The sequence below is a fragment of the Oreochromis aureus genome, linkage group 3 (assembly GCF_013358895.1).
Source record: "Oreochromis aureus strain Israel breed Guangdong linkage group 3, ZZ_aureus, whole genome shotgun sequence".
Classification (NCBI taxonomy): domain Eukaryota; kingdom Metazoa; phylum Chordata; class Actinopteri; order Cichliformes; family Cichlidae; genus Oreochromis; species Oreochromis aureus.
Genome location: NC_052944.1, coordinates 23,421,183 through 23,444,825, shown reverse-complemented (window position 1 = coordinate 23,444,825; position 23,643 = coordinate 23,421,183). Strand labels below are relative to the sequence as shown.

Below are 23,643 nucleotides of genomic sequence, written 5' to 3'. Positions count from 1 at the left end.
GCCATGGTGGAGAACAGACTGGACTTGAGTGTAGAAACAATCAATGACCTCGATTCACTGGAATCGGGTCATTGTTAAGCTGCTATTTCCTGTCAACTTTACTACCAATTATTGTTTTTTCTTAGATTTCTGTGTCTAAGTCATCGTTAAAATTCCTCTTATTGCATATTAATTACCTTCTCTGAATAATCTCTGCTTTTTCAGTGTCGTCTAACTTAGAGATGAGGCTGAAACAAACCTTTGTTTCACAGTCTCGACTCCCTAATGCACACGCCAGTACGTTTCAGATAATTCATTCATAAGCAGACAACACTGGCTGACTGTAAGCTGATTCACTTGTGCAGAAAGCGCCTTGGTGGAAGATGTAGGTCACTGTACTCAGCTGTACAGTGTTTCCCGTTGCAAGTGGCCTACAGTAGCAGAACTGTGTGCCCTCTCCCATCCCACAGGGGGCTATTGTTGTCCCCCGGCACCACACTTCAAGCTGTTGATCCTCTAGCTGGCAATACATGAGCTGTTGGCTGGGTGACGCCTGCGTGACAGATGCAACAGGCCTCACTACAAACCAACAGGCAAAGGAGAAAAAAAAAAGCACAAACACTGATGTGCATAGGCAAACGTGTAGGAAAACAAATTTCTAGGTTCCCCTTTTATATCTCACTTCCTCTGTTTTCTCCTGCTGTTGTCGTGTAGAGAGATTTAGACTGTAGTGAAATGGTTAGAGGGTTTACAGCAAACTCAAAAAAGCATCTGTTTTAACCTCCAAGCCAAACGCTTGCTTGTTCTGATTGACTTCACCTTAAAAATCCTCGTGAAACAACATGAAAGGCAGTTTCACCTCCATGCTTTCGAGAATAAAAGGCTGAGAGCCTCGTTCTATTATGGGATGCTGCGATCTTCACAGATGCCTAAACTTGTCCCATTACAAGTTTTGCATGCAAAATTTTACATTATTTCAGTGAAGAGTTACTCGTGGAAGTTACACCGAGTTACTTCCTGTTTAGACCTGAAGAAGTTGGAGCCTTTATGCATTAGCAGCAGAGTTCCCAATAAAAAAAAAATCAGGGTAAATGCATCTATATATATATTTAAGAAGTATTTAAAGTTAGATATTGGACGTCAGAAGCACTCCCCTCTGATTTCAGGGACTTTCCCTCGGTGGAGGGCATGTGATGTGGTGGTGGCCTGGGCACGAGGGGGCAAAGAGCGGTGTGGATTTCTTTGGTATGCTGCCCCCTCGCAAGTCTGCCTCCACCGACATTCGTGCTCTGACCTGTGCTCATAGCAAAAAATGATTCACATTTAGAAACCAAGCGTAACGGGTAGACTTAGATGCAAATCTGGAAAAACATCCGGGTGCCTGCTTGAGCACCTTTCAGCTTTTATTTCTGCCATCTCTTGCTTCCTGTTTTCTCCACTATTACCCCAATCAGCCATAACATCGCCTACTGGTGCCTCATGCTGTGTAGGCCCTCCGTCTTGCTGCGTGTTGCATGGATGGATTGTAAAATTGGAAGCACGGTCAAGCACCTCTGCAGCACCCTTTTGTTCTTTGAAGTTTTAGCATCTTTTAGCTTGTTTTGGATTTTTCCTCCACTCCCACTGCTCTTATCAGCATTGTTTTATTATGCAACTTTATTATGTAAGATCGAAATCAAGTTTCTCCCACAACACGAATAATAAAAAGCATAGAGTTCAAGCAAGCGGTTGAACTATGTTTTTCCCCTTCATTTCTCGGTTGGCTCGTGCTAAGCTGGATGCTAATCTGTCTTGGCCTTACAAACGGCAGCATGTCCGGACTAACAGGTGACTTCTTTGGAGCCTATTTGGATTTCCTTTGATGTGGTTCGCGATGGCCCCAGTTCGTATTACACATCAAAGAGCTTCATAAGAGCTTCTTCTAGATCTACAGTACCAAATGGGTGAGTGGTTAGCTAGGGTGTAGGCCTTCATTCAGTGCATTATTTGGTGTGAGACTGTTGCCTCTCTCTTTTGTTCTGAGAGGCGTGCAGTTTGTGTGAGACGAAACTGGCAAGCTGAGGCATGTGAGCGAGGAGCAGTAAGTGGTTATGCTGGTATAAAGAAAAACACACGGCTAGCTTCCTTGGTGTGATATCCAAGGTAGCCTTTTAGCCTTATAATTGGTGATGGCCAACATATTTGTTCTGTTGCCGGCCCTAATGCTCTGCTACATGTGTTATAGACGGTGTTTGTACTTAAAACTCAGGAATGGGCTTGACAAACCAACTGAAGAAACCATGAAAGTTATTTTTTTCCTGCTTGAGATCACCCTTTCCCCCACAGAACTCAAGACATACAGTTTATATCTGTGACAGGCCAGTATCAGGTGACGACAGGCTCTGTTTAGAAGTATATTCCTGCAAGTTAGAAATGCATCATGTAAAACGGCGTCAGGTTTGACGGCAGTGGCTGGCGTTTATCTGATGTGTTCAGTCGAGTCTGAGGTCCTCGTGTCTTTGACCCAGTGATTATATTATAGCTTGATTGCTTATTCAGAGATTGGTGAGAGAGTTCAACTCATTTCCAGAGAGAGGAGTACTCCTCTCCTTTCCTGGAACAAGTGGGGTAAAAACAACAACAACTGTCAGTAATCTGCAGAAATTTTATCAGCTCAGAATTTGATAATCGGTACCTCCTCAGTAAATGTCAGATAACACGTAAAGAAATCAAGTAGATAAACTCATTTTCACATACACCAAGTCCAGCTATGTGAATCAGCACTGGATCAGATACTGAACCAGTATCCTATGTTGAATCCATACTTTTAGTTTTGTCTGTGTGTTACATCACATGCAAAAACTCCGGCTCTTTATCCAAACTGGGAAGCTGTGCTAAATAACTTTGCTGCTGTCTGCAGTGTCTCACTTATTCTTGGCGTCCGAACTTGCATCTGTGTTTAGAAATGCAGAAGAAAGAGAAGAGAAAAAAGGGTCAAACAATCAGAGTCCTGTCAGACAGGAAGGCAGAGGACATACACAGGATGCTGGCCGAGAGCCAAACCTGATGTGTGCTGTCAGATACAAATCTTCCAGCTGAGACATGGCCACGGTGCTGCGGTGACAGAAGAGCCCCACAGCATTAATCTGCCGCTTTTCAGAGTGAAACTAAAAGCTTGCGTGTCATTGGGCATCGTGCGAGCAAACCCTGCAGGGCTTATCAAAACAAACCGGCGTTTAAGGTGGCTGTAAAACTTTTGAACAGGATGTTTCAGTGTTCCTTTCATTCACAATAATGTCACGTAAAATCTGTCTCATCCGAGCGTGTGCAGAGGCCAAAGCTCAGTTGCAGGAATGTGAACTCTGTCGAGATGAGGACGAGTACTGCACCGAGTGTTAAACTGCTGTATGTTACATTCAATTCAATTCAGTTTTATTTATATAGCGCCAAATCACAACAACAGTCGCCTCAATGCACTTTATATTGTAAGGTAGATCCTACAATAATACATACAGAGAAAAACCCAACAATCATAGGACCCCCTATGAACAAGCACTTTGACAACAGTGGGAAGGAAAAACTTCCTTTTAACAGGAAGAAACCTCCGGCATAACCAGGCTCAGGGAGGGGCGGGGCCATCTGCTGCGACCGGTTGGAGTGAGACTCATGCTCTTACATTGATGGCACACCTTTATTGAGCTCATCTTTACAAACAGGTGCTTGAGCTGAGTACATAATGTTTGAATAAAACCACTAATGAATGCTTGATGTCAGAATTTACTTGTTAGTAGTGAAATATTTTACTCACACACCTGAGAATAGTGTAGTTTGCGTATTCTCCCTGGGATGGCGTGGGCTTCCTTGTGATACTCCTGCTTCCTGCGGTAGTCCTAAATCGTGCTTGTTGATTGGTTAATTGGTGATTCTAAATTGGTCGCAGGTGTGGTTGTGAGGTTGCCCAGAATCTTGCTCCGTGACAGCGGGGAAGGACTTCAGCCCACATGACCTTAAAGTTGGATCAGCTGTAAAAAAATTGATTTTTTTTTGTTTTAAATTAAGAAGACGATTAGGTCAGATCAGATGATTTTTAGATCTGATTTTATTCTGGTGTGATTTAAATTCGGTTATCTGGATTTTCTCTCTGAGTCTTTGTGAGCTCTGTATCTAAATTCCTCAGTTGATTGCTCAGCTTTGATCAGCAGATTCTGCTGCTGTTTACTTGTGCAGATCTGGTTCTTTCTTTGCTGTTATTTTGTTACATTGATTTTCTTTCTGTGATGAGGTCAGAGAACATGGTGTACCATACCTAAATAAAGTGCTTCTCAAAACTCCACTGGGAAAGTCTTAACCCCCAGTTTTCCATCCCTTAGGCCATGTCACATACCCAGGAACACTTAATCCCAACTGGGATTATGCGGGATGCATCTTTTGCACGCTCGTGTGCACGACTTGGATCGTTGTGATCGTTGTGATTGGTCACCTTATGCACACATTCTATGCTTCATTCGGGCAAACAGTCAACGTTATATCCAGAGGAGCGTGTCTGAAGCCGGGCCAGCTAATTAGGCCAGCGCTCGGCCTTTTGTCTTTTCCGTCTCTCCTTTTTTCTTTTCTTCTTCAGGCCGGCCGCATGTATCACACGTCTCGTGTTTGGGGCTGTTATTCAAACATTCCACGGACGCCGGGGCGCAAGTAGCGTCTCCTTTTCTGGAAGTTTTCCTCTAGTTTTCTTCCCCCCTTTATCTGTCCTCTTTTTTTTGAGCTGTGGCCTAAGCAGAGGATTACTGATGCCCATTAAGGTGGCTCATGTGGGTCCATCCCAAACATACATGGAAATGACTGGGTTCAGAAGGTCAAAGACAAAGGGCTCCTCATCCATCTTATTGAATCAAAGATAGAAAAGTGAAAGTCTTTGCAAAACTGAAGTTGAAGAGTGTACAGTGCTGTGCAAAAGTCTTTGTCTCCAAGGAGCTAGACTATCTTGAAATTTTTTTTAAAAACGGTCTTGAGGAATAGAGGAAGTGTCGGCCTTAAAACATTACTCACAGCAGATTAGACGTATCTGAAAGTCATGTCCTTAAGAAACAGGAAACAAACATCCAGCAAAGCCCTGACACAGGACCTGAAAGATGCCTCTGGCCCTTCAGTTGATCCATTTACTGTTCATTGAAGCTTCCTCAGAAATTGTCTCAGTGGAAGTGTTGTTGTCAAGAAGCCATCATTAAGGAAAAGGAAACAGGAGAAAAGACTGAGGTGTGCCAAACTACACAAGAACTGCACTGAAAGTCAGTGACAACAGGTTTGATGACCTTCAGGCTGTGCTAAAGAATAAATGTGATCAAACCAAATATTGACTTTCAAGCTAATTAGAATTGCCTTATATATTTCCATGTATGTCTGCACATGCTTCAATAAATTGCTGCACTTATTTCCCATTTTCCAAGCAAAATATAAATAAATGACTTGTGGACGGTACTGTAGTTTTCTTCTGTGTTACTTTCAAACAAAACTGGCTCTCGGTAGTCAAACAATGCTGCACACCACTGCTAGTGACAAAAGAAAACAATACAGATGAGCTTTATTGTATCAAAAACAAAAAAATAGACTTTATTTAAAAGACGGATGTGTCTGCTGAGTCTAAAAAGTGAAATCTGCATCATATCTAGTGGCCAAGCTTGATTGCATAGACGTCTATAACAATAACAACGATACTGGTCGCTTGGTTTGTGAGCACAGGAAACACTTTCCTGATGAGCTTATGTTCCTGCATGCTAGTTTTAAGTCTTGTTAAATACAACATTATATTAATTTGGCAAATTATCTCATTTAGAATGAAACACACAATGAAGCAGGGTTTGCTTCAAGGCTGTCTTGTGTTTTTTTTTTTTTACTCAAATTCACCTTTTTATGATGTTTGAACCATGATGGCGACGACCCAAACCCTCAGCTGGCGTCTTAAGAATGGAACTCCACAAACCAGTGGGTGATGTCACAATCTCTGTGTCCATCTTTTATGTACAGTCTGCTCAGTCAGACTGCAGATGTGCATGTTGGAGTTTTGCACTTGTTGCATTGCTTCACTGCACCCATGCTTATCCACCTCCAGCTGTGTATTGCACCATCTTTTGTTTCCATTGCTTCGTGCATACAGCATATTGCGGGTGGATCGAGCTGCAGTTCGGACATGTTAAACGCCTATAGCCGGGACAGCGTGGAGCTTACTGTGAGGTTTTCCAAGAATTCGTTGAGGCTACATGTGTAACTCCTTTTTTGTGTAAGCGGCTCGTGAACAATCTGAGTCATCCTTTTAAAAAAAAAAAAAAAAAAAAAAAAAGCTTGTCACTCACTTGTCACTCCCTACCGGGAAATGAGTTAATTATACATTCATGTGTGGCACTTTACTTTGTGTTTGTCTGCCATGCCAAAGGCACCCGCAGGAATGTGAAAGCACACCTGTCAACAAAACATCAGCTCAAACATAACAAAAGCCTCAGAGCCTGAGAGATAAATATTGCTCTTACTTTGCCAGGGGAAAAAAAAGTAGTAGAGAGAAAGTCTTGTTTAATTATGGTATCTAGTTTATTGTTTATTCGGTTCATTCCACTCCTGCTGGCCAAATTTCAATTTTAAAGTGCTTGTTGAGTAAGAGAGGTCAGTTTTTAAGTGCATGTCTGCGATGCGTTCATTTTAACAGCTTGTGCAAAGCGAGAGTAACACACGAATACTTTCTGTATCTTGTTTCTTCCTCTTAACTAACCACCCCTCTTCCTCTATCTGGACTAGTGGGTGGCATTTGTAGGCAGCTAATGATATTTGTGTCTTATTAATGGCTGCTGATGAGCTGAAATGGTAGACTCTCCAGAAGCTTTATTTACTTGCCTTTAATACTGACCCGTCAGCTTGACTTATGACACTGCCATATGGGCAGTGGTTACAGGGGACATGCTTGGTACACACTGACATCATATTCCTCCTTGCTTTTATAAATTTTCAGCTTCTAATAGGTCTGTTTACCTATGCACAAAAATGCATGGTAATAAAAGTGTTTGCAGGGCGGGGTCAGACATAAGGAGGCACCCCTTGCAAGCAAGCAAAGGCTGCCTGCAGAAGTTCACGGCTGCACAAGACATTAATAAAATAGGGGAACTTGTAAGGGTATTCTTAACATGTCATTTATCATCCACATGGTCAAGGCATGCATCGTAAATGTGTGAAAGCCGATAAGGGTTTGGTGCGTTGCCAGCGGATCAGCTGAAACGACCGTGGCAGGTTTCTGTACGTGCATTTAACAGAATGGCCGGAGAGCCGAGCGACACCCAAGCAGGAGGTCACCTGAACTCGTTTTGTAACTGGTGTTGTTAACGCTGGAGCAACGGGGTCATGTACATGTAGCGAAATATGAGAGCAGAAAGAAACTGGTTGAGCAAGACCGCGGGCCCGCTGAAGTGTCCACGAGCAAGATCGGTGTCCACGCAGGCTGTGGGGAAGCTGGCTTTCTCCTGGAAATCAAAATTATGAGAGGGTTTTATTTCATTGTTCTCCAGTCTATCTGGGATTTTTTGGGTCAAAAAAACAGAAATATACAGTTAAGCCCATAATTATTCATACCCCTGCCAGATTTTGACTTAAAGTTACTTTTATTCAACTAGCAAGTTATTTTTTGACTGGAAATGACACAGGCGTCTCACAAAAGATAATAAGATGATGTACAAGAGGCATCATTGTGAAAAAAAAAATATTTCTCAGGTTTTATTTACATTTGAGCGAAAAGTATCATGTCCAGAATTATTCATACCCTTTACAAACTGTCACAGTCTCTGGGAAAATCCAAAGTTCCATACCATTCCAAATAGTCAAAGCTGTTCTAAAGCATCCTAATTACCCTGATTAATTGGAAATAGCTGTTTTGATGAACTCAACAGGTGAAAAACAGCAGCTCTCTGCAGGTGGTCTGTGGACATTCATGGCTAAGACAAAGGAACTCAGTGAGGACCTGCGGCTGCGCATTGTGGCTGCTCACAAGTGAGGAATGGGCTACAAGGCCATATCCAAATGTTTTCAAGTTCCAGTGGCTACAGTGCAAAGTATTATTAAAAATACAAGATGTTCCGCACTGTGGAAAATCTCAGAGGATGTTGTCGGAGGCCAAAAGTGAAACCTGTGCTGGCCAGGAGGATAGTGAGAGAGGTGAAAAAGAATCCAAGGATCACCACCAAGGCCATTCTGGTGAATCTGGGCTCTGCTGGTGGCAATGTCTCAAGGCAGACAGTCCAACGGACACTGTTGGGTTCCACGGATGCAGACCAAGGAAAACGCCACTTCTCCAGGCACTTCTAAGGCATGCCAAAGCTCATTTGGCCTTTGCAAATGCTCATCTGGACAAAGAAGAAGGTTTCTGGTCTTCAGTGTTATGGTCAGATGAAACAAAAATTGAATTATTTGGTCACAATGATGTTGCCTTCATTTGGCATAAAATGGAGAAGCCTTCAACCCAAAGAACACCATCCCCACTGTCAAACATGGTGGTGGGAACCTAATGCTTTGGGGTGTTTTTTAGCCAATGGACCATGGAACCTAATCACAGTAAACAGCACCATGAAAAAAGAGCAATACATGAAGATTCTCAACAACAACATCAGGCAGTCTGCAGAAAAACTTGGCCTTGGGAACCAGTGGACATTTTAGCACGACAATAACCCAAAACATACAGCAAACGTGGTGAAAAATGGTTGGCAGACAACAACATTAACGTTTTGCAGTGGCCTAGCCAGAGTCCTGACTTGAATCCAATTGAGAATCTGTGGAGGGAGCTAAAGATCAGGGTGATGGCAAGAAGACCCTCCAACCTGAAAGATTTGGAGCTCATTGCTAAAGATGAATGGGCAAAAATGCCTGTGGAGACATGCAAAAAGCTGGTCTGCAATTATAGGAAGCGTTTGATTGCTGTAATAGCCAATAAAGGCTTTTCTATTGATTATTGAGAAGGGTATGAATAATTCTGGACATTATACTTTTTGCTAAAATATAAATAAAACCTGAGAAATATTTTTTTTCCACAATGATGCCTCTTGTACATCGTCTTATTATCTTTGGGGAGACACCTGTGTCATTTCTGCTCAAAAAAGAACTTGCTTGTTGAACAAAAGTAACTTTAAGTCAAAATTCAGCAGGGGTATGAATAATTATGGGCTTAACTGTATATATGATTAAAAAAAACAAAATGTTTCCTGGGAAGAAAAGTGAAATTCAAACTCCAACATTTGCCCCATCCTGATATTCTGCTAGCTTATCTACAGAAGCTCCAGTAAATGTTATCTACATCTGAATTTACTGACTTCAATTGCACAGTGGTGATATCTTGCAGACAAACAAACCTTATGTTTACACTCAGTGTTTCCCACCAAATGTTGTTTGTATTCTTGAAGCCCTACAGACATGTTGCAATTATCCCCCCTGCTTTCAGTGTCTTACTCTCTCCTTAGTTCTTTGTAAAAGTGTTTGCACTTTATTGAGGTTAAGTTCACATTTACTGAATAGTTTCTATTTTTGGAAATTGATCGTAACTTTTGCATCATCGCTGACATTTATGACAATTTTAAATCGTGTATCTTTAAATGTTCTCTTTGGGATTGTTAGTAAATGGTTAAGCGTGCTTTAAAATGAAATGGCAAACTGCAAATTTGGGCATCCAAGTAAAAAAACTTGCACTTAATTTAGTGCAGCGTGTAGTACGGGTGGGACCAAATCAATCATTATATCGTGCCGCTTCCTTTTGCAGTGTATTAAAAATACACTGGTGGCAACTATCATTATTAAAACATGGAGCTGTTTCATTCATCAGAATCACTGTTATTGTCATGGTCCTGAGCCTGTGGACTCAGTGGTTTTGGTTTTGATTATTATCTTATGTTTCAGGTTAATTGTTGTTAGGATTTCCTTGTTCTTAGGTTTGGTTTCTGTTTTGTATTTTGAGCTCCTTCTGTTCTGTGTCTCTGTGCCTGCCCTGGTCCCACGTCTCTGTGTTCCCTCCTTGTTGCCATGTCTGATGTCTTGTTTTAAGCTGTGCATACCTGATGATGTATTTCCTGTTTTACTTTGACAGTCCCTGTCCTGTGTGTAGCGTGTCTGCTCTGATTTCTCCCAGCTGTGTTTCCCTCCTGCCTCCCATTCCCTGATTGCTCCTGTGTGTATATGAGCCCCGTGTTTTCTTCTGCTTGTTACTGGTCCGTCTGTGTTACCTCCACGTGTCATCCCGTGTTCCACCCTGTATGTTTTCCTGTGAGTTGTGCTTTCAGATTTGTTGGTTAGATTGTCCCAGTTTAGGTTTGTTCTTAGTTTCCGTCCGTCCCATCTCTGCTCTGTCTGAATTATCATCTTATTTAAATAAAGCTCACTCATTGCATCGTCAGTGCCTGCGATTTGGTCCTTTTCCCTTTAACCCCACACTGCTGCCTGCAGCAGTGACAGTTATATCATTTATAGCCCAACTGATGTAAGACTCTTAACACCAATGCTGATATTTGGTGATTTAAAAACAAAGATATTCCCGATATATCGGCCGAAATTTTTTCCTCTTTCAGACACATTAACCATAAACAGCTTTTTTTTTGGTGTAGCTATTTAATATGTTTGACATCACAATATGAATGTTTCATTGCCACCATAAGTCTTGGAGTACTTGTTTCCAATCTGCTGTTGTTGTTTTTTGGGGCCAACTGGGAAGTTGTCCCCTGGTGGACAAACTATGCAACATCAACAATCATCACATGGTTCAAGGGTGTTTCTCCCGTCTCTTCTTTACATTAATCTTTATGTATCGGCCGTTATACGTACTGATAAATTGGCATATCGGCCACTGAATCGGGCTCTTTCTATGACTCTTATCAGCTAAATTAACCGAAGGGGAAGAAAAGTTTAACTAAGTCACAGCACAGAAGAAATTCACAGGGGGATGATGTGCAACCTGAGAGCTGAGGTATGACTTGGCAGTAATGAAACTGAACAATAATAAAGACACACTGACGTGAATAAATGCATCATTAATGCTGTTCTCGTATGTTAATGCTATTTTATCTCCTGTGACACAGATACTGTGATGTGTCGTAGATGATTGCTGTTATTGTGGGCAGGGCGTCCTGAGATGCTCATATTGTTTGTTATAGCGTGATTCTCATGTGCACAATAAGGTAAGCAGGGAGCTGGACTAGTGCTCTTTTTCAGCTGTGCTTGACACAGCACATGCTTCACATGACTTCAGGGCAGGTTTGCAGTACTCGGGTATAAAGTGGATGCAGGTTCAGATTTTGCCAGGTTATTATCACAGAAGTATCTGCTGTAGTTGTTTAGGGAGTCATATTCTATGACTTATCATTCACCTCTAGTAGTTGCATGCTATGCAAAGTGTTGGCATTGCACTAAGGCGCAGTTTAGGCAAACATTTTAACTAAATGTGTCTTAGTTAGGTTTATTCGAGTCTCCTCAGCCTTTGTCATCTGAGTATCTGAGATGACAGGAGGCTGCGACGTGAAGAGGCGCACAAGTGAGCTCGCTCTCGTCTGTTTTAGCATGCGCCATGTTTGCTCTCAAGCTTCCTTCCCCGTTACTTGATTGCACCATTCAGACACATCGCTGTCTGCTTGAATAAGCGTTGGCCGAGGTGTGTGTCTGTACTCCAGAGAGAAAGGGAGACGTCATTTGTGAGCGCAGGACGTGACTGAGGACGCCGAGAAATCTCAAGCAGTTTGTGGGAAAGAAGAGGCCGCTTCAGCCCCCCTTTGGCTCCCCAGAGTCAAATGTCAGGCCCATCACGTCCTGCTATCTTAATTCCCCCCATTGCCTCTGCACACACCCAACCAGCTCCCAGATACTCTTACACTGAATCTTGGCTTCCTCATCCAAGACCGGGTTTGACCTGTCTCTCAGGTGGAGATCTCACTCTGGGCTACGAGGTGCTGACGTGACGCACCGCTGGTACTCTGAGCCCAGTCCTGTGTAACTGAACTAAAGCCTGTCTGCAGAGATGAGAAGTATAAAAACTAAATATTGATTATTATGTATTTCACATGTCTTCGGTGTAATCCTCAAGCCTTAAAGGGCCATGTTGTGATATGCAGTCTGGTCCGTGTATAAGCAGACGCTCTCTATCAGCTCCCCTTCTTTACATCAGACTCTCGTCCTTATTTATTTGTCAAGAAATCTGCAGCTCTCTGCCGGATCCACATCTTCAGTGAAAACAAATGTGTGTGTTTAGAGCTAAGTAATATCTTAAGACAGCCAGGCGCTTCATTTTTTTGGCAAACGCTGCTTAAACAGTGGATTTGTGGGCGACTATTTTAAGCTGTGGGACAGCTGCACAAAGACGTATGTGGGATTGACTCAAATCAAGTGGTGCAGCGCTGTGACTCATTTTTTTTCTTTTTTTGTGCAACCATAGAGGTCAATGGGACAGATGAGTAATACTTATAGCCATTATAGCTGAGGCATTATTTGGAACTGCATGTGAGGATGCAAGGTGGTCTGAATTGGACAGATCGGGCATCGAACAGACGTTGATCAGACTTTAGGTCGGATCGAGCCAGTTTTAAAAATAGATTCTGTACAGGCCGCGTGTCCTGCCTCCTATAGACTCCACCTGGGTTTCCAGTATGGGGAAAACGTCTTCTTCTTCTTGATTTAGTCCAAAAGCGTCAGGCGAAAACAGCTTTTGTTAAGATATTGCTATTCACACAATGCTCAGTAGGTTATAAAAGTAGCTATCTTGATGGATCAAACTGCCTCGGCGCTGATCTGAGGCGAGTAAAAGCATAGGAGAACAGAAAGGCTTGTCAAAGCTCTCATATTAGCACATCAAAACATTACAGGGGCTTAAAGATCAGCGAGTAAAGCTGTTTTTATTTTTTCTGTAGGAGACTTGTTTGTCTAACATTTGAACAGACCACACACCCAGAATTCAGCGGGATGAGGTCGGCCGCATTGATTCGAGTGTTTAAACACAAAAGGCCAAATGTCACAGGGATCGAATTCAAGGAAGTTCCCCCCTCGCCCCACAGCTCCCAGGGCAAACACATCGAACATCACAAACACACACTCCTCTCTCTCTGCTTCTCCCGCCACTGACTTCACACGTTTTTTTGTCAACATGAAACAACACCCTGTTAATGTCATGCATATAGCGAGCAGAAAAAAAAAATAGGTGTTGGAAATCACTTTAAAGCGAGCAGCTGACAGATAAATGCTTTAGCTATCAAGTTCTTTTGAAGTACCCCCCACACCCACCCACTCCCACTGTGACAGCTTGCACACATTTTATGAGTTATAGCAAAGCAAATTACTGTACAGCCGCTTTCCTGCTCATCTGTGTGTGTTTGAGCAAGGGAGACCTCTGCCATTGTTGAGCGTTTACATCCTGACAGCCGGGAGCCTGATAGGTTAAAAATAACCCAGAGCTTTCCAATTTTGTCATCTTTCGGGACCGCTTGTCCCGGCTGTTTTTAATTTGAATTTTTTTTTTAGCAAGCGTCCCCCTGGAACGCTCAGGGGGGTCACCGACGGCCACTTCCCGTCACATGGCTTCTCATTGTAGTGCTAACAACTATCCTCAAATGTACTCAGAAATAGGGAAGAAAAGGCCTGTGCTGTCACATTTCTGGATATCTCAGCAGGTGGGACAGCTTAAGTCCTGCGTGTGAATGACAGCTTTTTTTAATTTCTTCTTTTGTTTTTATCTTGGAAGCATCTTTTACTTTATGCAGGGGACAGAATTAGGCCAGTAGTACTTATAGAGGGAATGAAAACCAACATCACAGACAGTTAAAGGGTGCTGCTGTCAGTTCCCACATTCCTGTAAAAGAAAGAATTCCGGCTAAACCGTGGCTCGTGTTTTGCTTCTTTCTCTGCATATAAAAGTCAAGTCTTTTTGGGTTCCTTTAAATAACCAAACAGCAAACTAGATGTGCATGCTATGCAAACAGATGACTATGTAAACTTTTCTGGCAAGCTAAGCAAATGCATTATGTAACTTGTTCCCGAGCATCAGATGGCTTTTGACCGAGCACAGGCGCACAGACGCTGCCGAAACGAGGCTTATCTAAAGCAGCCTCGTTCGCGCTGATATTACTTCCTGTCACTGACAGATACGCTTCTTCATCTGCTGTCTTCATTATGGGGACGGAAGCGGTTTGGAGTGTTTTGTGGTTCTCTTTGTTCCTGTTTTGTTTTGTTTTTTTCCCCCACAGTACACGGCCTTTAGGGGAATCCTAGTAAAGGTCAGTTCCTGATTGGTGCACACCGTGTTGTCAGAAAGAAAGTGGCAAGTGATTTTTCTATTTGGAGCACATCAATTGAAACAAAAGTTCAGTTCAAGTTAGCCCAGCCCTGTCACTGTATCGTGTTGAGAGGTGGAGATTTTAAAGCCTCCGTGGTTTCACTCCCTCAAACCAGTCCGCTGTATCTGTTTGCACAAGAACAAATGATCACGGTGTTATCTAACCTCTGGCGGCGTATCGCTCCCTTCTGCCAATCGTGAGGCCACTCGCAGCCCTCTGCCAGTGCTGGTTTCTTTCGCTCGACACACGTTCATCCCTACCCAGTGTCCTCTCATCCAAACTTAGCCCGGGCATGCGTCCAATCAAATGCCTCTCTTTGCTTCTTCTGTAGATTGCCAAGTGGCAGTTCTATAACTAACGTGTCAAGTCTGGCTTTAGTAAACAGATCTGACATCAAAAACCCACAGAAAATATCACATGGCTGCCTGCGAGATGTACATGCTCATCAGGGTGCTTTAAAAAAGTGGAACCTGCAGTTCTAATGGGGCGAGTTCACACAAACATACACGCCTGTCCTCTGGTCTCGCAAGTGTGTATGAAGCGGCATTAATGTGTTAGTGAGTTATTGTCAAAAAGGTGGCTTTCTTTTAACGGGCTTGACTGCGATGGGAACCTATGCTGAACGCAGCCTGCTCCGGGGCAGGTTATGTAATTAGTCAGAAGCTGCATTTTTCTGTTTCTGTGAACGCGATCCAAGCGCACCGCAATTTTTTTTCAGCTGAGAGAAAACATTTTGGATGAAATTCTGCAGAAAGCACATGAATGCACTCACTAGACACTTTGTTAGGTACACCTTTCTGGTGCAGGATTGGGCCCCTTTTGCCTCCAGAGCTGCTTTAATTCTTAATGGCACAGATTCAGAAAGGTGCTGGAAACATTCCTGAGAGATTTTGATCCATATTGACATGACAGCATCACACAGCTGCTGCAGATTTGTCGGTTTCACATCCATGATTCGAATCTTTCGTTCCACCTCGTTCCCAAAGGTGTCCTAGTGGATAGCGAACTGTAGCCTCATGTTACTGGCATGGTCTTCTGATCCTGTACCCATCTGCCTCAAGCTTCAATGTGTTGTGCTTTCAGAAATGGTCTTCAGTACCTCTTCCTATGTGTGTGTGTGAAAATCTCAGTCCAGCCTGCCTAGCACCAACAACCAAAGCCATTTAAATGGCCTTTCTTCGTCATTCTGATGCTTGGTTTGGTCGTCTTGACAATTCCTACATGGCCAGTGAGGGGATGTATTTGTGCTCCTGATTTGCAGTCTGATCAGGTTTTACGCTGCATGTGTTGCAATGTTCCAACATTAATTTTGGCAAAAAGTGAATTAACTTCCGCGTCTCCTGCAGTGTGAGCTCTAAATTTACTTGTTGAGCTTCATGTTTAAATGGATCCAGTTTAGCAGATCTACTGTGTAGCAGCATTAAATGTGGATTTAGTGGTGAAATAAATATATTAACTCGTGAACTGACAGCATTTTCCCCTCCAGCATTTCTCTCGTCTTTTTGCTGTTAGCATTTTTTGATATTCTCATAACTCTCCGTGAGCCATTCCTCTGATGTAGGCGGGACTCGGTCCGTTCATTTTGTGCAGAACAAGAGTCAAATGATGCATCAAACACCAACACCCTCTTTTGTATGAGCACACAGCCTGAAGGGTTAACTAAGAAAGCTGAAAACCTTGTAATGATACTCATTATCCCCGACTGAGTTTCCAGACTTTGTCAAGCTGTGTGTGTCACACACTCTTTGCACTTCATGCTTTTTAACCATTTGCTGTACACTGTTTTGGTTCGAGGTTCCCAGCTGCAGAGATTTCTATCTTCCCTCGGATATAGTGGAACCAGTTGGCTCCTGTGGCGCTCAAAACACAAGAAGTACATTTGAAAATCTCATCAGCAATTCCTCTTAAGAAATCATGCCCTTGTTAACAATCAGATAAAACTCAGAAACCTCACGGGTGTTTTCACGTACACCAGGTACTATTTTTCTTTCTGCCGAGCTACACCTGCAACCCGGATCGCCGGGCAGAAAGACACGTGCATCTACCCATGACGAGAAGCTCGAGCTCGTGACAGCGTGACGAGACGAGATGTTTGCGCGGGATGTTTTTCTTTTCTTATACGTGCTGAACATGTAACATCTTTACTGACCAGCTGACACGTTTTCACATGTCGACTGATTCTTGTCCCAGCGTTAAGATTAAAGAAGACTTTTGAACTCTTGCTTCACGCCTTGAGAACATTTCTGCAGTTTGTGCATGCGTTTTCCTTTTTTGGTCGTCGGGTAAATGCACGGAGCGATTAGACGTTTAAAATGCGGTTGTACGAGTTGCCCAGCTGTGCATTCAAAAGCAGCATGTCCATTGGATCACAGGGAAGAGCTATTATTAGCCGTATAATGTGATTTCTAACCGCCACTCGTTTGCATTCTGTGAAGCCGTCGCGGTGGCGGCCGTGTACACGCACTCGGAAACGCCGCCTGTTGCCAAGAACACTTAAAACCCTGATGCATGTGTTTGGGTGTGTGTCTGTCTCGCTGTTGTATTGTTGGCCTTCAGTGCTGTGCGGCTCTATAAACAGCAGGGAGCATCATTATTTGTTAGGCCTTGGGATGACTTGGATTCAGTTGTTTTTTACAATCTAAGTGTTTAAAAAAATGCCCTGTCTTTGTGGTTTACAGAGGGATGTCTTTGCACTTGTGATGTATGCATTTGTCTTTTTTTGCGTGCGCTTGTTCATGAGCCGTGGTTTCTGTGGTTGTACACATCAGCCTCTGTGTGTGTGGTTTTGTGGCTCCATTGAGACAGTTTGGCTCTTAGCCAGCTCAAACTGTCCATCGCTAGGAAGGCTGGAAGTAATGGGCTCAGTTCCCCCTTTGGGACGGGACAGGGCTGAATAAAAACAAGGGAGAGAGGGGGAATGTCTGGGGACGCTGCAGGAATGATAACAGCACACGACAGAGTCCGGCAGGACCGCCGATTTGCCTGCGTGCTGCTGTGACAAAAACACAGAGACGCTTTGGACCTCAGCGTCTATAATTGAGCTATCGAAGTCTTTAATTCAACAAACACCAATGAGCACGTGGAGGATTCTACTGTAGTGCGCTTTCACGTTGCGTGTCACGTCATGTGTCCATTTCAAACACGAAAGTGGAGCTGATTTTAAGAAATGCCTGGAGCGTGGGTGTGGTCACGGCTGTGAGAGCAGGCAAAACCATGTAAACACACGTTGTCAGAGACTTTATTATCATAACCCTGTATTAGCATATCACCCCATACCGATCCAGCGACATCCTAAGCTTCTTTGTTTCATAACCAGTCAGCAAATAAAATCTAAGCGCTATAAGAATGTCGTTCCTCTCTGAGAATATAAAAATAACCGCCCGGTCTCTGTTCGCTCTTTCTACTACATGACATCCCGGTGTGCTCTTTGTTTTGTTGGCACTGTAACCTACATTCTGCTGCATGTGCTGTCTCCATGTGCCAAGTATGCAGCGAGTGAACAACATAGCAGAAATTCCCTGAAAGCCTGGGTAGCATTTAGTAGAGCTGGTTTTACAAATGCTCGCAGGTGTAACTTTCACCTGTTCAGACGAGAGTACTGCTTTAGTTAATCTCAACCTTTCCCTTCTCATCTCTGTTTTTCTGTTTTGTTTTGTTCTGCAGACCCCTGTCTCATAGTGATGCCGCCATGCATGGGCGAGGCCGACCGCTTCAGTTTGGAGGCGTTGCGGCACATCCACAAACAGCTGGACGATGACAACGACGGGGGGATAGAGGTCAACGAGAGCGTGGAGGTGAGCTCGGGGGATACACCTTTGTGATTCGGGGGGTTAAGATGAATCTCAGAAGACGAGTGAGGAGAAAGTGAGCTATGAAGAGGGCGAAGAGTTGAAAGGTGGTGGGTCCAGATGACATACCGGTGGAGGTTTGGAGGTGACGCGGAGAGAGGGCAGTGCACTCGACCAGATCGTTTAACACAGCTGATCTGTACTAACTACAGAGGGATAAAGATGATGTGGGTAGTGAGGGTGGATGACTTATAATACCTGGGGTAACCGATCCAAAGCAGCGGACAGTTCACTAGACAGGTGGACATGAGAATTCAGAAAGGGTGGAGCAGGTGGAGATGAGTGTCAGGGGTGATTTGTGACAGAGGGTAAGCAGCAGGAGTGAAGGGGAAGGTTTAAAGGGACAGCTCAGGCTGAGCATGTTGGAGACAATGTTGGAGATGTGAGGCTGAGATTGTTTGCATGTGTGCAGAGAAGGGATAGTGGATATGTTGAAAAAAGGGTGTTGAAGGTGGAGCTGCCAGGCAGAAGGTAAAGAGGAAGACCACAGAGGAGATTCATGGGTGTAGTGAAGGAGGACATGCAGAGCGTTGGCGCGACAGAGGAGGATGTCAGGGTTTGGCTGATGAGCCGCTGTGGCCCGTAAGTGTAGGTGAGCTGTTCCACACAGTCATAGTGAAAACATTTGATTTACAACAGGTTGTGTCCTAGTCTCCATCTCCTGTTTATAATTTTTTTCTCTCAGCACATCTCCTTTACTAAAGTAATAAAAAAATCCCGCCAGTTTTGTTGCATTCCCAGTTTTCTGATTTAATTACTGCTTTGCTGTAACTTTTGTGACCTCTCTGACTATAAAGAAGCGTAGTATGGCAGGAGCTGGGCTGATAACAATGAAAACACATTTTATAGTACAATAAGCTGCTGCGGTTACATAATTATTATACTTAAATTGCATTTCTGTGAAGAAGATCTCACAAAGTGTATTTTGCCCTCTGAAACACACCCTGTTGTTTAACAGGCCACCCAAATGGTTAAAGTTGAACTATTTTTATAAATGCAACTTGCTCCAACCGATTGCTGAAAGCTGGCAAATCTGAGTAAATGTTTAGTTTACAAAGCTAAGAGTGAATAAAAGCTTGTGGCACTGGGTCAGTCAAAGGCAATAAGTCATCAGAGGAGACGGCCAAGTCAGCATTCCTAACGTAGAGACACATCACACGACTCTTTACTTACAGTTTCATACGACTTGTGATGTAATTTATCATTAAACATGCTGAAACTGTTCATATTTATAGTTTTATCGAGAGTGTGTGATGACTCTTTTTGCTTTTTGAGGTTAAACTAAAAGCGTTTAGACTTAGAAAGTCGTTTGGAAAAGTTTTACTTCTGAGTAATTAAGCTGCTGCTCCGGATAGTTGAAGAGGTGAAAGTGTCACTGGTACTGTAGTGTGTGTTTATGCGTGGATGGTGTGTGTGCGTGTGTGTGTGCAGGAGGGTATGGCTGACATCTGACATCACGCTGACCTTGTGTGCTCTGTGGGTCTCTTGGTAATCAGCCACCTCCTTACATTCAAAAGCAGCCACTTGGGACTGCAGTCACATTTTCTGTGCGTGTGTGTGTGTGTGTGTGTTTGCTAGTGGAGACACTTTTAACTGCCTGAGAAGTGCTGGTGTGAGAAACCGTTTATATCCCACAGCCCTGTGGTGGCGCCTCAGTAAAGGTGCCGGATGCTGTGTGAATCCTGTTTAAAGACCTCCGAGGGCTGGAGTGTCGGAACTGGACCTCAGCCCACACGGAGGAGCTGTGTGTCCGTCTGTGTGTGGATTACCGACGCCTGCGTGTACAGTGTACGAGTGTGATACTGAATGTTCTCATGCTTAGTATCACCTTTTGGCTCAGTAAGGGCTGATCGTTTCTTTCACGTTGTTTTTGGCTGTTTATTTGTTACCTAATATTTTCGAACCTCTCCTCTGGTCTCCTGAGACGATGGAGCCGGGTTTCAAAGCAGGGCAGATTTTTATTTTATCAAATTAGTGGCTGTCCATCAGTTGGCTTTATGAAAGGCGAGCTGTCACTGAAAAAAGTGACGTCTTTTTTCGGCCTCATCAAAATCCGGCTCACGTCACGTTCTGACCTTTATGACCACAGACACACTGGATGCGTAAAATATTTTATACATTAAAAAGTATTTTTCATACAAACGGCATTTATTTTTTCAAATCGAGCGAGGCTTTTCCAATCTTTCAAATCAACAAATCAACAAATCTGACCAATCAGACAACTGCAGAACCAAGTTACTTGGTGCTTAAAAAGATGAATAAGTGCAGTAGTGCAGGTAAATTAGAAAATACAGTACTCAGTACAGTTCTTATTCTGAGAGCGCCAGTGCATTCACACAAACAACTGTGGCTACATGGACTGAATCTTAGGCTACATCTACACTAATCTGAGTTTTTTAAATGGACTAACAATGAGGTGGAGTTGTTGCTGCGAGTAACACAAAGGTACAAAGTTGCAAAAGCGAGTGAGAATTAAACAATTTGAAGAAAAGCTATCTGGAGCATGTACAAACTGATATTAATCTTTATTAGGGCTGTCAAAATTGAAAGCAAACAAAACAGCGGCTGTATAATGCCCTCTTTCATCTTAGTTTAATTGGTCACATGACTGCATCATATGACTAAAATGCATCGTTTTAAAAAGTCTCTGTTTACACAGTCCACACTGCGCTGCGAAAACGGCGTTTTCAAATGTATCCACTTTGGAGAGCATTTTCAAAAAGATCAATTTTCCTTGACCAAAAACGCCGTCTCAGTGTGGACGGTGTGTGTTTTCAAACGAAAACGTATTAGTGTGGACATGGCCTTATGTAACGCTTTTCTATTCAGTTGAGCACTCAAAGTGTTTTCCTACTACAGGTCTCACTCACACATTCAGAAATCACTTTTATCTATGCCTCAGAGCGTTCCAGCATTTACACACACACTCACTCTTTGATGGAAGCATTGGGGGCAACTTGGCGTTCAGTACCTTGCCCAAGGATACTTGGGTATGTGGACTGTGGGAGTCTGGGATCAATCCACTGATCTTCCAGTTGGCAGACAACACACTCTATCCAGGATACTCATAAGCACCAGAAAGCCGGTTACTCAATGGGAGGGACCACTAAGAAATTTCAACCACTCATAGAGACTTCCTGTTCTTAGCTGACAGGAGTAGCAGTGTGGTCTTCTGCTGCTGGAGCTCATCTGCTTCAAGATTGAACATGTTGTGGGATCGATGTCTGTAAACCCTACAGGTGACTCTGTGGGAAAAGCCAAGCAGCAGATCAGGAGTTTCTGAAATTCCCAGACCAAACCACCAGGCACCAACTCACTTAAATAATCTTTATTACTTATTTTGATGCTCAGTTTGAATTTCAGCAGGTTGTCTTCCCCATGTCTACATGCCTAAATACACCGAGTTGCTGCCAGGAAACCAGCTGATTAGATATTAAAGTTAGCAGTTAAACATGTGTACCTAATAAAGATAAAAATAATGTTTTTCAGAGTTTGGTCTCCTCCGGCAGATTGCTCTGCAGTGAGTGGGGCCGACAGGGCCGAGCCTTTAACCTCAGTCTACACAAAAACACTCTGCAGGATCAAAGGCTGCACTCAGGCTTATAAAGGCTTAGTAGGCACGGATGTAGCGCTATTAATGACGCACAATGTTAAGTTGTGACTTGTTTCGTAGGTTATGTATCCACTGCTCCCACAGCGGAAGTTTAATATACATTTATATAACTGACTGCGCAGCAGGACAAAAGAATCCGCAACGTTTAAGGTGGAATTTTTATCTGTGTCTCTCAGTGAGTCAACATCATGAGCAATCAAAACAGCTTAAATATATACATCTGACTATTCATCGATTCGCACCATTTATGATGTGAAAGTTTGGTTTAGGTGTTTGTGGGCTGCGGTTAGCCATTCAATCCCCTATTGTGGTATGTGGGAGGACTGGTCGCATTATACCAGCAGTTTGATTTACAGTCAAGTTCTTTCTAGCAGCGATGAGCTGAAAGGAGTGACACAGTTAAGATGCAGACTGACGTGTGGGGTCAGCTCACATCTGGCCTTTGGCGGTCAAGACCTAATCACACTCTTGCCCCTTTGCCACCTGGCTGACACCCTACACCCTCTGTGGCACTTCCTCCTTTCCCTCTTTCCCGCTACCTTTATCCCAGTAAGGTGACATTTGTCATGTCATGACCACGAGTATGATATTTGTTTTTCATGACAAGGATTTCAAGAGAATCTTAAGGTGGAAGTCAAGTTCAAATGAAGTCATGTTTCCACAGAGGCGATGATGTATGTGACAGTGACGCAAGTGGCTTTGTGGTCATGTTTTCCTGTGCGTCTGAAAATTTATAGAAAACATGAGAAAACCTGTCTTTAAGGCAGATATGATGGAGGATGGCTTTTCCAAGTGACATCTGTGTTGAGCCCATTTATTTTACACACATAATCCTCTATTCAAGCTCTATTGGCTGTTCGTATATTAACATCGCTCAAACCTTAAGCACGTTTACACGTTGTGTAAATATGATCTTCACATCATTTAGAAAAAGGAATTAATGCTTAGCAAGGCAAGGCCAGGACAAGCCTGGAGAACTATTCCAGACTAAAGAAATGACGAGAAAGCCTGACTGAGAGTTCAGGCTGTGTTGAGAACACTGGTGTAACTTTGTGCTGAACATTGGAGGGGTCAAGATCTCTGTCTAAATAAATAAATAAATCTGGGTAAATTACCAGATGATTAAACATGCAACTATTTTGCTGGTAATACCTGAAATGAGTAAAGAAAATCAAGGGGGGTTATATTGGTTGGGTCTGATTATTGGGGGGGTCATAACCCCCCTAACCCCCCTGAAAATTACGCCCCTGGTTGAGAAATAAAAGTAGGCAAACTTGCTTGTTAGTTTGTACAAACTCTGTCTTTGCCTCATATATTGTATTTCCATGCACGTTTCAGTAAACTGCTGTCCCTGCTATTTCCCATTTCCCGAGCAAAATATAAAGAAACGAAGGGGTGGCTCAAGACTTTTGCACGCTTTTGCATTTTAGTTGCCCTCACTTGAAAAAGCTAAATATTTCCATTACATAGTAAAGCTTTGTTTCGCTTGCCTAGCATGATCTGAATGTCATTACAGCGTGATTCTGAAAATACGAAGGCGATCTTTTCACACAGTTGTCGGTTGCCTGGGAGCGCTGACACACGAACCCTGTTTTACCTTTAAAATTCCTCTGTAACTTAACTACAATCACTGTCGCTATGGAAGATGGAAATGAATCCACAGAGACATATTAACACTGACCGCACGTTATATCACCACACAAGTAATAAAACATGCACGCGCAAACACACACACACAAACATATGCCGATCATACACAGTCTTCGCCTGTATTTGAGTACAGATTGAGCTCTTTTTTCTCATTTTGACCACAATCTCAATGTCTGCCTCACTTAAGATCTAGTTTTTAATACATAAGTTACCACCTTAAACGTACTGGCAGTCATCATGGGGTGGTAGA

At 43.2% G+C, this 23,643-nt stretch overlaps 1 protein-coding gene across 2 annotated transcripts in view; it reads left to right on the top strand.

The window, feature by feature from the left end:
* The window catches only part of stim2b (stromal interaction molecule 2b), a 56,955-nt gene that overhangs the window by 9,635 nt on the left and 23,677 nt on the right, over positions 1–23,643 (top strand). For both annotated transcript variants that reach the window (XM_031749384.2, XM_039609661.1), the window contains exon 2: positions 17,946–18,076. In XM_031749384.2, the coding sequence (XP_031605244.1) occupies positions 17,946–18,076 (131 nt within the window). The remainder of the gene's footprint in view (positions 1–17,945; positions 18,077–23,643) is intronic.